The sequence below is a fragment of the Neofelis nebulosa genome, chromosome 15 (assembly GCF_028018385.1).
Source record: "Neofelis nebulosa isolate mNeoNeb1 chromosome 15, mNeoNeb1.pri, whole genome shotgun sequence".
Lineage (NCBI taxonomy): Eukaryota > Metazoa > Chordata > Mammalia > Carnivora > Felidae > Neofelis > Neofelis nebulosa.
This window is the reverse complement of record NC_080796.1, coordinates 6,925,423-6,942,034: the sequence shown is the minus strand read 5'-3', so window position 1 is coordinate 6,942,034 and position 16,612 is coordinate 6,925,423. Positions and strand designations below refer to the sequence as shown.

The window sequence follows — 16,612 nt, the reverse complement described above, 5'->3', positions numbered from 1 at the left end:
GGACAGTCGGGGGCGGCCCCTTCCCCTCGGATCCAGTCCAGGGCGCCCCAAGCACTAAGCAACCGCGTCCCAGTCACCCGCCCCGAAACGCACAGGTGTCCCTACATGTTTCCTCGTCCCTGCAGCCGCAGGGTCTCGGGGGGCGAGTGTGGGGGGCTTGGAACAGGAGGTCGTACCACTGGTCACAGAGCTTAAAGAGATGACCCGAGCCTCGGGACGGGGCCTGTCGGGGGGCGGGGCTAGAAGGTGGGCGGGGCCTGTTCTGTGAACTAGGACCGGCGGGGGCAGCGTCTGGCAGGTGGGCGGGGCCCGGACGGAGAGCCGCTGAGCAGGTGGGCGGGGCGTGGGTGGAGGGCGGGGCGTGTGAGTGGGGCGGGGCCTGCCCGGGACACGTGGGCGGGGCTTGATCTGGCAGGTGGGAGGGGCCCGGCAGGGGCCAGGCGGGGAGGGTGGAGGGAGGAGCATGCGGGCGGGGGCATCGCGGGGCGGGGGCGTGTGGGCGGGGTACTGGGAGGGACGGGACCCGGGCGGAGGAGCGGGTGGAGAAGTGCGCGGAGCTGCGGGAGGCGCGGGGAGCCCTTTCCGGAGGTAAGCGCCCCGCCGCCGACGAGGACCCCTGTCCCACCCCGGGCTGCTGGCGCGGTCGGGCGCCACCCCCCGGGGGCGTCCCGGGCGGCTTCCGGCTCTGCTCCCTGGACGGGGACTGGGCGCGTGGCCGGCTGGTGCCCTGGGGGCGGGACACGGGGAAGCCGGGGCGCCCCCACCTTTGGAGAGCTGTCGCTTTCTCACTTTCGCTTTCGTCCCCACCTGGGAGGGGGCAGGTGGCCTCCCGGCCCTGGAAAAGGGGCCCCCCCCCCGAACACCGGCACCCGGCGCACCCGGCGCAGACCCGGCGGAGGCGGCACGGTTTACCCCGCCGGCCTTCACGTCGTAAACAATCCGCCTGTGAAGACGCGGGCGCAGAGGCAGGGCGCCTGGAAAACCGCCGCCGGCACAGCCTCGCAGGGCGGTGTGGCTCATCTCGGGGTGAGGGGTGCGCGGCCGCAGGAAGCCAGGCTGCCGGGACCATGGCGAGGGGCTTGCTCCTTCCCGTGGGTCAGCTCTGAGCGCACCTGCCCCGTGCCAGGTGACCCGTGAACGGCACCCTAGACACTGTTCCTGGGCAAGGACGCAATAATCCATAGGACGCCCTGTGTGGAGGTCGGGTGGTGTCACAGGGTCACTCGCTTGTTTCACAGTGCCCTGGGGACGTCACCCTCAGTGGTCCTTCCACCCTAAGTGGTGTCACTGGGTCACCCACTTGGCGGCTCGGCTCTGAGAGAAGCAGAAACTGATTGCATGTTCTGAATGCAAAACTGACCCTGCTCGTTTTTGGCTTTGTCTTCTCGGAAGACTTCTCGGGAAGTTGTGTCCAGCCTCACAGAGACCTCCTTTGTCGGTTTGCCTGCCAGTTTGCTGACTGTTGAAATCAGAACAGGCCTGTTGGGGTGCTTTTGCTTGCTCACAGACTCAGCACAAAACCCCGGGATGTGCAGTGACTGGGTCCGGATGTGCGTTTCACTCTTAGTTTTGTGGACAGCCCGCAGATCCAGACCTCCGTACGGCCTCCTGTTAGGGTGATTCCCACTGCTGGCTTTGCATCCCAACCCCTGTAAGCTCTGCTCTGTGGGACCTGCTCGTGTGAGGCATTGTCCCTGCCCCTCAGAGGCTCCCAGGTTCAGGTGGAAAGACAAAACCAGCATCTGGGAAACGAGAGCAGTTAAGTGTGAAGTCCTGTGCTATCACCTGCTAGTTCAAAGGTGACAGCCAGCGTGGGCTGGTAAAGACGGGGCTTTGGGGAGTCACCGGTCGTCCTCTGGATTTAGAAACGGCAGCCAGAGACTGGGACAGGCAGGTGGAAGGAGGTCGGAGGGTAATACTAAGACTTAGAATACTTAATGGCGCTCACTGCCCACCAGCTGTGATCCAGACCCCCTGTCGCAGACTTTGACTGTGGAGTTCTCGCTTGTCCAGCAAGAAAGCAGATGCAGAGTTGAATATGAGAGGCTAATGTCCGGGAGGAGACAAGAGCCCCGAACAGGGGCTTCCTCTCCACATTTATTGGGCTTTCAAGATCTTACACACAGGGTGAGTGTGAAGAAAACAAGATCTTACACACATGAACGTGGAGAGAACAATCAGACAGTAATCATTAACTTGTGTGTGTAAGAAGCAAAGGGTCTGGGGGGGTGGGGGGGGGGTGAGTGGATTTTGTGATCAAAGTACAATAGTATATTGGCTCCAGAAGGAAAGTAATTTCCTGCAGGTGAAATAACGTTTCTCACAGTCCCAGTACAATATCCCGCCAGCTAACGTCAGGCGCTTTCGCCCCGCAGGGGTGGCGTTCTGCCCGAAGCTTTTATCTAACCCATTTATGTGAGTAAAACCTATTTCCCCACAACCCCCCACCTCCCTCTCCAGCTCTGGCCACTCTCTTCATGCTCCCTGACGCACTGACCTCCCCGACACACTGACCTTCCAGAAGGTTCTTACCGAGCCTATTTTGCATGCCTCACTCTCCTTACACTCGCTCTCCTGCCCAGAATGCCCTGTTGGGGAGTCCTCTACATCTTTTAAGAAGCATCTCAAATGGCCCCTCTTCTGATGGGTTCCTCAAGGGCAGAGTTGGGGAGCCCGTCATCTGCCCTCCGTTGCTCCTTGCCCACTGCTTGCTCCCTCCTCCGTTGGAGCTCTTGTCCCCTGCAGTGCCCGCTGGGGGGAGGGGTCTTTGTCCGACTCGCTGGGGACCCTCTGAGCCAGCGCTAGCGTCTGGCACATAGCAGGCATTTGGTACATGATCCTTGGTTGCACATACAGGGCACAGGAAGCACCTCACCCACCTGGTGCGGAAGGTGTGGGCTAAGCGTTATTACTGGGAACCTGAGACTGGATACCTCTGGTGGAGCCAAAGCCCAGCGGCCTTGAGGGGCTAGTGTTAGGTGGTGGCAGTCCTCAAGGCCCTCGGCAGCCCCCTCTGCCCCCGGGATGGCAGGCGCGTCCTTCTTGGCTGCAGAATACCCTCTCCATCCTCGCCCCCACCAGCGCCCACAGGCTCACACTTGGACCTTCTGAGTGACTCCACCTGCGGGGGCTCCAGGCCTGAGCTCCCTCCTCTCCCTTGAACATGGTGCCTGGGTGCCTCTGCCGGGACTGCCCCCCCCCCCCCACCACCACGGTTCACCGCTCCTGTGACTTAGGTGCCAGCGTCTATACCCCTAGTTAGAGGTGCCCTCGGGCTGGGGGTGCGTCCTCCTCTGCCTCGAGGCACCACGTATGGTCCTGTAACGACATCAGCCCCTGCCCTCTGTGGCTGCCTTCAGGCTCGGGACGTTAGCTCCCTGAAGGCAGAGATTGGGTTTGTCTTGATGAAGCCCCAGCGGCTAACACCCTCCCTGGGAGACCGTGCCCAGGAAGCATGTGCCAGACAGAAGACTGACCAGGGCGGTGGGAATGTAAAAGGAGGGACAACTCTAGAGACATCTGGGAAAGAGGAGCTGGGACTTGGTGCTTAGTCCCAGGAGGAGAGTCTCCCAGAAGGCTGGCTCACCACCTGCCAGGCAGGTGTCAGGAGAGGGGGGCCCTGGCCCCAGGAGATGCCCACGTCCGTGCTTCTCCCTCTCTCAGGGCTGGAGAGAGATCCTGGGGGCACGAGTGGTGGGGACAGTCCAACTCGTGAAACGTGACCTGCAAGCCAGGGGTGGGGGGAAGGAAAAGGAACGGGGAAAACAAGAGGACGAGGGAGGAGGCATTTCAGGAAGACATAGGAGCAAAGCTGTCAGTGCTACAAGAGAAAACGGGGAGATTCAGGTAAGAATAGGTGAGGAGGGGAGCTCAGGACGGGGCCCCAGAAGGAGACCACAGGGCCAACCGAGCCCAGGCAGTGGGCGCCCCTTATACTTCCTGTCTGAGGAATTTGGCCATCGGCGAAGAGTGGCCCCGTGAAGAGATTGTGTCTGTTTCATAAGAGATCTGATCCCTGTTTGGGAAACCGAAGCAAGCTATTTCCGGGTACAGTCTGGCCACGTACCTGGCCGCCAGGTCACACTCACATGTGCACATTCAGAGACGGGACAAGGGGAATTCAGCTCATCAAGGATGCCCCCACGGTGGCCCCAGGATTCCCCTCTCCCAGCCCGGGGCTTGGGCCGTGGTCTTGGACGTTCCCGCCCACAGCAAGTTGGCCTCTGGCCCCGGCGCCCCACCCAGGATGGAGCAGGGGTGTGGGGCTGCTGGCCCAGGGCGGTTTCCACCCTCAGGAACCTCCCTGGGGCCCGGTCCCCAGTCGCCAGCACGAGGCAGGAACATGTGCTTGCAGCCCCGGCCGCCCCCGCTCCCAAGTCCCTGGTGCCACGAGTGAACTCTTCCTCCTCCACCCCTGGGAGACGCAGGACTCCCCCCTCCCAGCCTGACTCCCTCCCTCACCTCCCACCCAGGGCGGCTCTGCCGGCTGCCGAGTGGGCTTGGTTTCATCAGCCCAGGGGGGGTTTCTCTTTTTGCTTTCCTTAGCTCAGCCCAGAGTACAACCCTCCCCGGGATGGTTCTCTGGTGCTTGTAATCTCTCTTCTCATTTCCATCGTGTCCATAGTTTAATAAGGATTTTCTTCACTGTGCCTCCGCCGCCCCCCACTGCTTCATTTACATCACAATCCAGGTTGTCATAACTTCCTGGAGAGGCAAAGGCGGGCTCTTCGGGGGGCTCGGGGCTCTGGCACCTGGCTGTTGCCCCTCTCTCCGGGCCATCAGCTCGCAGGCTTGGCCGAGGTGCGGTCGGGGAGGCTGTGAGAGCCTCGAGGTTAATTTTCTGAGAGTATTGGTGCCGCCTGAAGCTGAAATCAGGTAGAGATATTCAGTCCGTGGAGAGCTCCCTTTTCTGGAGGATTTTAAGCGTGTGGTGCGTGTTGTTAGTGTTTAATCATCACCCAAGTGAAATTATTTTTTTTTCCAGTCAGATGTTTTAAAACGTGCGAAAGAATTTATAATAAACAGAAGAGAAACCATTCTGTTGGGTTTTTGACACACTGGCTTCTTCAGAATATCAGTTCCTCTGGATGCTGGTGTGGTGGGGGGGGGGGGACCACCACCGGAAGATATTAAGGGCAATCCGGCAAGATTTTCCCTAACTTCCAGGAGTGCTGAAAAGGGAAGCTCCTGAGGCCGCACCATGCTGGGAAATCCCCTGTCCCTCTCAGTGTTCCCCTTTGGTGGCTCCTAAAGGGAGTGCATCCCTGGAGAGGTGCGCCTGGACTAACGATGTCTGTGTCCTTAAGCAACAAGAACCATCAGAGGGTGGCGCGTGAGGAACCGATTACTCTGGATCAGGCACCGGAGTGTCCCCCCATGTGTGTGTGTAGACGGCCCCACTGGTGCTCAGAGAGGCTGGTCATCCATTCAACTGGGAACGAGGACTCGAATTCAGCTGCAGACTTAGTCCTCATTTTGATCCCATCCTCCCCCCCCCCCCCCCCAAACAAAACGGTGTGTGGGGCAAAACAGATGCAGAGCTCAGAGCGAGCGGAGCATCGGGGAGGGGGGTGGATGATGCCAGCGGCGGCCCTGGCGAGCCCTCACCCCGGGCCCTGCGCTCACCCCGCGGCCGCGTCCCGACCCGCCCTCGGCCGCCCCCTGCCGGTCGGCGGCAGAAGCGCCTGCCCTGGAACCGGGAAGGCCCTCGCACCTGTTTCCTCAGCTGCGCAGTGAGGGAACCCACGTGTCGTGTCCAGCCCCGGCCTCGGGACCCTCAGCTGATCCCCGTTGGCAACCATCTGGTGCTTCACCCGCCAGGGTCGAGAAGAGTTGGGGTGAGCGTATTAACGTGGCCCCTTCCCAGAAGTGACCGGGCAGCACCTACCCAACCTTCATCCCAGGAGAACAGGCAGCCTGAGCAGTGAGTGTGGACAGAGGGCGGGTCTCGGGGCCTTGCCACTCAGCTGTGAGGGTCACCTGGAGGCTTGTGGAGAGCCAGAGTGTCAGGTCCCTGCCCGCCTGCTGACCAGATTGCGTTTTAGTGGCACCCGCAGGTGGTCCCGGATGCCTCCCAGGGGCTGGGCCGTGTGCAGTATACTCCATTCTGAGTTTTTGGAAAAGATCAAAATGACGACTAAGTCTGCAGCTGGATTCATGTCCTAGCGCCCAGCTGGAGGGGTGCGCGACCCTGAGCACTTCCTCCGCCTGTAGGACCCCTCATCCTAAATCTGAGACCTAACGATTCCTAGCCAGTGTCCCCTGACTCGGGCCTCATTTAGCCAGCGAGCTGCTCCGAAAGTCAAACTCTGATGGCGAACTTGGCCATCTGCCATAGAGCAGACAGTGCTGGTCCTCAACCCTGGGCGGAAGCCCTCGTCACCGAATGACCATGGCAAAGTCACGTGGAAAGGGACTTAGGTCCGGGGAGACACTCCCTCCCCACAGCGATTTGAAGAAAAATGCGCCGGATCGTGAAAGTGTGGACTTTCCCTCTCCGGAGTCCCAACGAAGAAAGCTCCCCATCTGACTGGCCCAGACACTGGGCCTCTGAACCAGAGGCTGGGCCTAGACTTCTCAAGACCCTGCGGCTCTGATGGCCCTCGTGCCTTGATTTGCAAAATGGTCTCGATCTTTTCTAGTTGAAATTCTGCTCAGTAGGACACACGCCTAAAGCTTCAAATTCTTCTGCAAAGAAAACTGCCATATGGCATAGAAAAACGTGTGCATCACAGTTTCTGTTTCTCCCCCTTAATTAGCTTTCCTCCTTTAAGAAAACAAAAGCCCTTTATCTTGACTCACCAAATCAACACTGACCACCTTCGTCATTGTGATGAATCTCCTAGAGTCTCAGGAACGGGAGCCCTGGACCAGCCGGGGAGTGGGGGTCTGTGCCCCCAGAATAAGGACGTGTTAGGAGCTCCCCGTGTTAGAACTAGGAGGTGAGTCTGATGAAAATAAGCCTTCGGAATATTAGTGGGGATAATATTACTGGGGTGTTAAACTGTGCTACCTCAGGAATACTGCACAAATAAAAACAGAGTCTCCGCCCTCAAGAGACATGCAGTCTAGCAGGGAGGTGTTTAATAAAAACGCTGTCTGGGAGGTGTGGACAGAATATCAGGGTGAGATAAAATGTGCCCCGGGGGTATGAGGACTGCGGGCCTCCGAGGTGGCCTCTGAAGGGCGAGCTGGATACACAGACACAAGCATCCCACCCCCCGGGGTCCAGCCTAAGGAGGGAAATTGGGTGGAGGCCAAGTTCTGAGCAGGTGGCCTCCCTCTGGAGCACAGGCCCAGACTGCAGGTGCGGTGGGGAGGGGGGGTTGGCTTGGGATCCCCTCTGTCACGCGAGAAGGTCAGCCATTCCAAGTGGACGGCCCAGAAGTCCTGTTCCCTTCGTGGGCAGAAGGAGCCAGTGAAGGCTTCTGATCAGAGGTGTGCTTTCGGGCTCCCTGGGGTAGCTGGATGAGGGGTGCATGTGTCTGTGGGGGACCGGCTGGGAGGTCAGTGGGCAGGGGCAGGGGGGACATGACCGGCAGGGGGGCAGTGCCCTGGGGTGAACCTTGCAGAATTGGCCACCAACTGCGTTGAGGTCACACCGGTGGGGGTCTGTGGGTCCAGGACGGTGGACGGGGTGGGAGGGGCTGTGGGTCCAGGACGGTGGACTGGGGGGGCGGGGGGGAGGGGCTGTGGATGGGGGGAGGGGGCTTTGGCCCGGATGGTGGATGGGGTGGGAGCGGCTGTGGGTCCAGGACGGTGGATGGTCTCCAGGTTCTGAGGTTGGATCGGGTCTGAAGCAGCTTCACAGCCTGGTTCTCGCTGCTCCACCCGCTGCCCGACACCAGTGCGAGTTCATGTTTTCTTCACCCCGCGTGGGCTCCCGGCTCCCGTTCCGGACGCGCCGCGTGGTGTCTTCCTGACGGCTCTCGGCTCCGCTGTCCCGGAGCCCCCCGCTCGGAGGTCCGCTTCAGTCCTGCCTTGCTGTACGTCGTAGGAAAGCCGGCCTGCATGGTATCTTGGTCATGCCACATGAGCCCGGATAATTTTGCGTAAGTTCTGTTTGTCCAGGGGCCCTGCCCCCCGCACTGCCTCTGTCATCTCCTCTGTCACCCGTTGCTGCAAATCCAGGGTCGAGCGGCCGGGTCCGGCGGGTACACCGCGGGGCGGTGAGGGGTTGTCTGCAAAAAGACAAAAGTGAAACTAGAAAGCTCAGCTCCGCTGTTCTGAGCTACGCGCCTCTGCAGGGATTTCTGTCTGTTACGTAAGAGGAGAAATCATTCTGATGGTTGAATCAATCAGCAGCTTGGGGACCAGGTGGCATCTTCCCGGCAAATACGGTGGTTCCGTATCAGCACGCGTGTATCTTACAGTCACCTCAAATCCTCACTTGTGAACCAGAGTTTCTCTTCTGTTCTAGAACAGAGGTTGGACTGCAAAGCTTAAAGTATTTGCCGTCAGGCCCTTCGCGCTCTGAGCCGCGTCCCGGGATACGGAGCGTGCCGGGCTGTCTGTGAAGCCGCGGGTTGGAAGGAGCGGATTTTGGAAGGTCAGTGAACCCTCTGAAATGGTGCAAAATTGGGTTTGTGATGCGTACGTGCGTTTTTGGAGGGCAAAACCAGAGCTATCGGAGTTTCAGAGGGGTCTGTCTGTGACCTCACGACACTTAAGAACGACTGCAGAGTGTGGTGCTCGTCTGGCCAGGGAGGCTGGGCCTCGTCTGTCCCTGTCCCCTCCCGTTGGGAGATGGGAAGAAGGTCACAGGAAACCCAGAGTGCGGTCGTCCCCCTACCATGTGTCTCCCCCGCCCTCGGCTCTCCTTCTGGAGCACATCTGAGAACCTGCTGCCTGAGAACAACAGACCTCCTTCCCCCAGCATCTGTGTGGGCCCGGGGTGAACCCAGGGCTCAGAGTTAGGGCCCTGCGGGGACGGCCTCCCGCCCCGTCCATGCAGGTGCCGGCTGGTTGTGTCAGCAGCAGGATGGCAGGGACAGCATTGTTGCTGAGCTGTCCCTTTTGAGGTGGGCGGGGCTGGGGCTCACCTCTGGGGCTTCCCAGGAGCCTGATGCCCACATGTGCCCCGACTGGTTTGTTTTCTTTCTGATAATTCTCCCCTGCATCTGTCCCATCTTCCAGGACAAGGGCCTCCCCACCGTGTGCATGGGTCTGATCATCGGGGGCTGGGGGGGGGGGCAACCACTCACTATGTGGGTGGAAAAAATAGGATTCAAAGAATATCTGGCTTTAATCATCTCAGAGCTTGTGGTGAACGTGGGGAGAAGAGGCTATGGCCACAGTGCTTAGAAAAGCATCCTTGTGGGGCGCCTGGGGGGCTCCGTCGGTTAAGCGTCCGACTTCGGCTCAGGTCATGATCTCATGGTTCTTGGGTTCGAGCCCCACGTCGCTCTCTGTGCTGACAGCTCGGAGCCTGGAGCCTGCTTTGGATTCTGTGTCTCCCTCTCTCTCTGCCCCTCCCCTGCTTGTGCACGCTCTCTCTCTCTCTCTCTCTCTCTCTCTCTCCCTCCCTCCCTCTCTCTCTCAAGAATAGATTTTAAAAAACATTAAAGTTTTTTTTAAAAAAAGAAAAGCATCCTTGTTTAAAATTTTTTTTCATTTTATTTATTTTAGAGAGAGAGTGAGAGGGGGGAGGGACAGAGAGAGAGAGACAGAGTCCCAAGCAGGCTCCACACTGCCAGCACAGAGCCCGTCGTGGTGCTTGAACCCACGAACCCTGGGATCATGACCACATGAGCCCCCAGGGGCCCCAGAAGAGCACCCATTTTATAACAAATGTTTAAATGGCGGCTTTTCCATTTTGAAGTTGAAGCATAGGTATAATCTAATCTATAAACACGACGTTAAAGAAATCAATATAACGCCCTGACAGGAATATAACGAGGAAAGGAAAGGGGACGCAAGTGATGAGGAACTAATATGTCCTCACGCTAGAAGGCAAAGTGAATTATTTTGACTCTCACACTCACTTATAAGGAATAAGTTTGGATTTAAGAGAAGAAAATATTCAACAGACATTTCTTAAAGTTTTATTACCTTTGACATTTAGAAATGAGGGCCACATAAACGGGGTCACACGCACCGTCCCCAGGAAGTCCACCCAGATGGCACGGATCATGGCTCCCGTGGAGACCCAGGTCACTAGGAAGAGATTTTCCGGAATGGTGACTAACTCCTTGTTTGCAGCTGCGAACTGAGCAGGGTACGATCTTCCCTAGATTTGTCAGATCCCGTGTCTGGAAAATTCAGAATAGAAACAGTGCCAGGAATACTTTGTGGGGGTGGCTCAGTCAGTTAAGCGTCCAACTCTTGATTTTGTTACGGAACCAGGCTGGGACGCTGGTGGGAAAACCCAAGTGGCACTCAGAGATCTTGGTGGACTGGAGATTTATTTAACACCGGTGGGCTCAGAGGAGACCGTTTCTCCAAAGATCTGAGCTCCAGATGCAAGTGCAGAGGGTAATTTATTGTCATCAGCTTCCATATCTGGGGGTGGGGGGGGCGTGGGTTTCACAAGCCGCAGCGAAGAAAGAAAGAAGAACCCGGAGGAGGGTCTCTAAGCTAGAGATCAGAGTTTGTTTTAGCCCCATCGGCCATCTTTGGCATTCTTTATTCACCTCTCCAGCTTCTCCAACAATTTAGGCTCAGGTCATGATCCTGGGGTCGTGGGATCGAGCCCCACATCAGGCTCTGTGCTGACAGAGCAGAGCCTGCTTGGGACTCTCTCTCTCTCTCTGTGCCCCTCCTTTAATTGAGCTCTCTCTTCTCTCTCTCTCTCAAAATAAATAAATAAACTTTAAAAGGAAATACTTTGTTGGCCTGCAGAAGAGAGTCAGGGTCTGAGGTCACTTTGAGACGGTTTCAGCCTCCAGGGACGCCCGGCGGGTCATCGTCCCTGGAGCTGAGCAGCTCCGCCTGTGCAGGACCAGGTGCGTGTGGCCTCCCTGCTTCCTGGGGCGCGTCGTGGCCCGGACACCTGCACGCTCACAGGACGCTCCCGCAGAGACAGCTTCCCCATCGGGAGCCACTGTTCCGCACGGGAAGTCTCACCCAGGGTGATGGTTTCTGCCTCAGCAGAGACCAAGTTCCCCAAACAGATCAGTGTTGTTCCCTTGTTGGCAGCGATACTCGTTCAACCTCGCATTTCTTCTTCTTAGCAGCAGGCATCCTTCCATCCTCGCTGTGCTGATGGAGAATATGGCCTCGTAAGGGAGGGAGACGGCAGATAAGTCGGCCAGTGTTTGCGCCAGATAATTAAGGGCTTGTGATTGTTGCCTTGCAAGGAATAAACAAGGTGTGTTTGAGCGAGTTGGGGGCAGGGGAGTTACCGCAAATAGTGTGGGGGAGGCTCTCTGAGGAAGTGTCCATGTGAGGAGCAGAGAGAAAAGCGTTCCTGCACAGGACGCAGCATGTGCCAAGGCCCTGAGGTTGGAAAGAGTTTGGAGAGGCAGCCAGGAGCGCCGTGCTGGCACTCCCGGTCACCCGGGACTGGTGCTGACTGCTCCTCCCTCCGCATATACGGGCCTGTCCTTTTCCCTCCTGCCTTCAGGCCTCTGCTTCGGCATGATGTCAACAGAGAGGGCTTTCCTGACCACTGTCCAAGTAGCAACCAACACCCAGCCCTGGCGGTCCCTGTCTCCATTTTTCCTTCTTTTGTTGGGTGTCCCCCCTCCGCTGCTTCCCTGCACCAGCACGTGAGCCCATGAGGACAGTCATGGCTTGTGAGTTCGTCTTCTCTCCCGTGTCCTGAAAGGTGCCCAGCACCTAGTGGACACTCCCCACATACTTGCCGAGGAAGTTGTTGGGGAGACAGAGCTGGAGCACAGAAGTCCTTGTGGCCGTCGTCCCCAGGGCTCTGTGCAGGGAGGGGACAGCAGAGTCCCCAGGCCGCCAGGAGGGCGACCCACCCTGGAAGGTGCGGGGGACTTGCGGCTGCCGCCTCAGGCCTTGGGCAGCAATGGTGAAAAATAATCAGATTGGATCAACATTATCACTGACGACTTCCCAGTGATTATTAAATGCCCGGTTTTGATGCTTGGGGTCAACTCGGAGTCGATGCCTCCTTGTGATTTGCTCTAATCTGTGTGTCACAGCCTCGGATTTCCATGGAAACCAGCCCCCACATGGAGCAAAACACCAGCAGAGCCACGGACTAAGGCTTACGGCAGGTGCCTCCTTCTCCCCCCTCCCCCTGCCCCACCCCTCCTTCTCCCCCCTCCCCATCCCTCCTTCTCCTCTCCCCCCCACCCTTCCTTCTCCCCTCCCCCCCTGCTCCTCCTCCCCTCCCCCCTTGCCCCTCCTCCCCCTCCCCCTCCCCCTTCTTCTCTCCTCCCACTTTCCCACCCCTCCTTTCCCCCCCACCCCACCCCTCCCTTTGCCCCCTCCCCTCCCCTCTCCCTGTCCCTCCTCCTGGCCCCTGAGCCACATCAGTCACTCCTTACTTCTGACGTTACAGTGAGAGCCCGTTGAATGGGCCGTGGGCACCAGACGCGGGGGCTCCGAGGGCCGATCCCCCCGCGTTTCCTGAGACCCCACAGCGCCGCACTGGGAACACCAGCCAGACGCAGCTGTGCCGCCGAGCATCCACACAGCCCTGCGGGCCGGCTGGCAGGGGCGCCCGGTTGGTCTGCATTAGACCCATCCTGTGATGCTTTGTGGACAGTGGCATAAAGTACCCCTGCTTGTGCGCTGAGGCAGCCCGGCTGTGGACGGAGGACTGAGGAGCCGGCTGGCTGGGAACGGGCCCAGGGGACGTGCAGACATGTCTCCACCTGCAGCTTTCTCTCACTGCCTGCGCAGACCTTGAGTAAGCGACTGCGTGGACTAATGAACCGTTACTGCAAAGACAATGTTTCTGAAGGACTTGGAATAGTGCTTACCTTGTAGGCCCACCCCCCCACAGCCGCACCCACAAAGGGTCTCGGCAGCAGGCAGGTCGTGCGGGAGCCCCCATGTCCCAGGGGCCCGCGCGCCATGCCTGGAGCTCGGTCGGCTGTGTCTTCATTTTCCTGTCTTCTCCGCGGGATCATGGGAGACCCCCTTGACCTTGTCTTCGGAGTAGTGCTCGTGGCCAGTCCTGTGCTGGCGATTTCTTCCTGCTCCTCGGACGGTCGGCTAGCCTTGTACCGGTTCTGCAACCTCACCCAGGTGCCCTGGGTGCCTGGCACCACGGAGATCCTCCTGCTAAGCTTCAACTACATCGAGACTGTCACTGCCTCCTCATTTCCCCTCCTGGAGCAGCTGGGGCTGCTGGAGCTCGGGACTCAGTATACCCCCTTGCGTATTGACAGAGAGGCCTTCCGAAACCTGCCCAATCTTAGAGTCTTGGACCTGGGCGGGAGCCACATGCATTTCCTGCATCTCGACGCTTTCCAGGGGCTGCCCCACCTGCTTGAACTTCGACTCTTCTTCTGTGCTCTCTCCGATGCCGTATTAAGAGACGGTTATTTCCGAAATCTGGAGTCTTTGACTCGCCTGGACCTGTCCAAAAATCAGATTCGTAGCCTTCACCTTCATCCTTCATTCCGGGAGTTGAATTCCTTGAAGTCTATCGATTTTTCCCTCAACCAGATACCCATCGTATGTGAACAGGAGCTCAAGCCCCTCCAAGGGAAGACGCTCTCCTTCTTAAGCCTCGCCACCAATGGCTTGTACAACAGGGTCCCCATGGACTGGGCCAAGTGTATGAACCCGTTCAGAGACATGGTGCTGGAAACCCTGGATGTTTCTCACAACGGCTGGACCGTGGACGTCACGGGGAACTTCAGCAGGGCCATCAATGGGAGCCAGACCTCCTCTCTGGTTCTCGCCTACCACATCATGGGGGCTGGGTTTGGCTTCCGTAACATCCGGGACCCTGACCGGAGCACATTTGCCGGCCTAGCCAGGAGCTCAGTGGCACGTCTGGATCTTTCACACGGCTTTATCTTCTCTCTGAACTTTCGGCTCTTTGAGTCTCTCAGGCACTTGAAGGTCCTGAACCTCGCCCACAACAAGATAAACAAGATTGCAGGGGAAGCGTTTTATGGACTCGACAGCCTGCAGGTTCTCAACATGTCACATAACCTTCTGGGCGAGCTTTATAATTCTGATTTCGGTGGACTGCCTGAGGTAGCCTATATTGACCTTCAAAACAACCACATTGGGATCATTCAGGACCAGACGTTCAAATCCCTGAAGACATTACAGACCTTGGATCTCCGCGATAATGCCCTTAAAACCATTTCTTTCATCCCGAGCATCCCTACTATCTTCTTGGGCAGCAATAAACTGGTGACCTTGCCGAACGTAAGGCTTACCGCCGACTTCATCCACTTGTCAGAGAACAGGCTAGAAGACCTGGACAGTCTCTACTTCCTTCTCCGGGTCCCTCACCTCCAGATCCTCATTCTGAATCAAAACCGCCTTTCTTCTTGCAACCCAGCTCATGCCCCAGCGGGGAGCCTCAGCCTGGAGAAGCTTTTCCTTGGAGGAAATATGTTGCAGCTGGCCTGGGAAACCGGCTTCTGCTGGGATGTTTTTAAGGGGCTCTCCCAGCTCCAGGTCCTGTATCTAAACAACAACTACCTGAATTTCCTTCCACCAGGAGTATTTAGCGACCTGACCGCCCTGAGGGGTCTCAGCCTCAGCTCCAACAGGCTGACCTTTCTTTCTCCCGGCGACTTGCCTGCGAATTTGGAAGTCCTGGACGTGTCCAGAAACCAGCTCCTGTCCCCCGACCCCGGTCTGTTTGCGGGCCTCAGTGCCGTGGACATAACGTACAACAAGTTCATCTGTGAGTGCGAACTCCGTCCCTTCATCAGCTGGCTCAACCAGACCAACGTCACTGTGCTTGGGTCTCATGCAGACGTCCTCTGCATGTACCCCGCCTCGCTTGCCGGGACCTCCCTCTCCTCTGTGTCCATGGAGGGCTGTGACGAAGAGGAAGTCTTAAAGTCCCTGAAGTTGTCCCTTTTCGTTTTATCCAGTGTTACCGTGACTCTGTTCCTCACGGCCGTCCTCACGGTCGCCAAGTTCCGGGGGCTTTGTTTCCTCTGCTACAAGGCAGCCTGCAGACTGCTGTCCACGGACCACGCCAAGGGCAGCGAGTCAGACGTGTACAAATACGACGCGTATCTGTGCTTCAGCAACAAGGACTTTGAGTGGGTGCAAAACGCTTTGCTCAAGCACCTAGATGCTCAGTACAGCGACCAAAACAGATTCAACCTGTGCTTCGAGGAGAGAGACTTTGTCCCGGGGCAAGACCACATCGCCAACATCCAGGACGCCGTGTGGGGCAGCAGGAAGGTGGTCTGTCTCGTGAGCAGGCACTTCCTCCGAGACGGCTGGTGCCTCGAAGCCTTCAGTTACGCCCAGAGCCGCTGTGTGTCTGACCTCGACGGTGCCCTCATCCTGGTGGTCGTGGGCTCCCTGTCCCAGTACCAGCTGATGAGGCATCAGTCTCTCAGGGGATTCGTGCGGAAGCGGCAGTATTTGAGGTGGCCCGAAGACCTCCAGGATGTCGACTGGTTTCTTAATAAACTCTCTCAGCACCTTCTAAAGAAAGAAAAGGGAACGAAGAGAGACGGCGACATTCAGCTGCAGACCGTAGCCAGCGTCTCCTCATCCGCTAATCCCAAGCCACAGACAGCTCTGCATCTGCGCTAAACTACCGTTTGGGGTCCTTTCTCGTAGCTTGTCTTTCCTACTAGGAACACGACGGGCTGTTGGTTTTCGTGCCAACACGATGCCCGGTCTCCCTGACCCCACCATGGAGGGGAGTACTGTTTTCTCCCGTTGTGCCGACCACAGGGCGTGCCCCGGTCGCGGGACGGGCACCGGGAGACCCTTCCCCAGCACTCAGGCCGTCCCTGCAGAACAACACTAAATGAGCACACGGACGAAGAGGCGGGTTTCCTCCGCCTCGTGGGAACAGTGCCGTTGCTGGGTACGGGTCACGCCTCATCTCCGGGTAGGGGTGACCCCGAGGAGGCCGGGACGAGAATCGCTAGATGTCTTGGGGCCATACCACACTTCCTGTTCTGACCCTCGAGGTCTCACCTCTGTGGGCCGTGAACGTTCTTTCTCAGCCTTATTTCCTCCAACTCATCAGCCGTTTGGCGGCTCCAGGGAGAGCAAGGCCCACATCCTGGTCTGAGTCCTGATTCTGCTCCCGTGGGCTGTGTGACCCAGAGTGCCTGATGTGCCCCCTCTGGGCCTGGTCTCTCGTCCGTGGGCATGCTCGTATCTACCAAGGATGTCAGGCTTCTCAAACCTTTCCTTGGTCGCCCTGTCGGCCACAGGGACGCACACTCGGGGGCACCTTTGCTGGCAGTCGAAACTTCCTTGAGATTGTATTTTTTTTACCTCAAAAGAAATCTATATACATTTTGCATTCTGTCTTTTTCCATGTTGATTTTATTTTTTTTATTTAAAAAAAATTTTTTTTTAATGTTTTTATTTATTTTTGTGACAGAAAGAGACAGAGCATGAGCATGGGAGGGGCAGAGAGAGAGGGAGACACAGAATCAGAAGCAGGCTCCAGGCTCTGAGCTGTCAGCACAGAGCCTGATGCGGAGCTCGAACCCACAGACTGTGAGATCATGACCTGAGCCGAAGT

The 16,612-nt window shown here is 57.8% G+C and overlaps 1 protein-coding gene across 15 annotated transcripts; it reads left to right on the top strand.

Moving 5' to 3' along the window:
- Window positions 1-503: 503 nt before the first annotated feature.
- TLR5 (toll like receptor 5) lies at window positions 504-16,396 on the top strand. Of its 15 annotated transcripts, none has more exons than XM_058702466.1 (8): window positions 536-588; window positions 6,846-6,941; window positions 8,420-8,548; window positions 10,064-10,473; window positions 10,818-11,308; window positions 11,564-11,616; window positions 12,108-12,182; window positions 12,470-16,396. In XM_058702466.1, the coding sequence occupies exon 8, from the start codon at window positions 12,988-12,990 to the stop codon at window positions 15,658-15,660; it is 2,673 nt and encodes an 890-aa protein (XP_058558449.1). In that variant the 5' UTR covers window positions 536-588; window positions 6,846-6,941; window positions 8,420-8,548; window positions 10,064-10,473; window positions 10,818-11,308; window positions 11,564-11,616; window positions 12,108-12,182; window positions 12,470-12,987; the 3' UTR covers window positions 15,661-16,396. The 15 variants fall into 15 exon arrangements, with proteins under 15 accessions (XP_058558450.1, XP_058558455.1, XP_058558449.1 ...); XM_058702465.1 differs by having other exon boundaries at window positions 564-6,941; window positions 10,818-10,943; window positions 11,175-11,308; XM_058702468.1 differs by having other exon boundaries at window positions 564-6,941; window positions 10,818-10,943; window positions 11,172-11,308.
- Window positions 16,397-16,612: the final 216 nt, after the last annotated feature.

Bases quoted from the DNA above. Each gene is read 5' to 3' on its own strand.
- TLR5 (XM_058702467.1), top strand. From the start codon at position 12,988: ATGCCTGGAGCTCGGTCGGCTGTGTCTTCATTTTCCTGTCTTCTCCGC.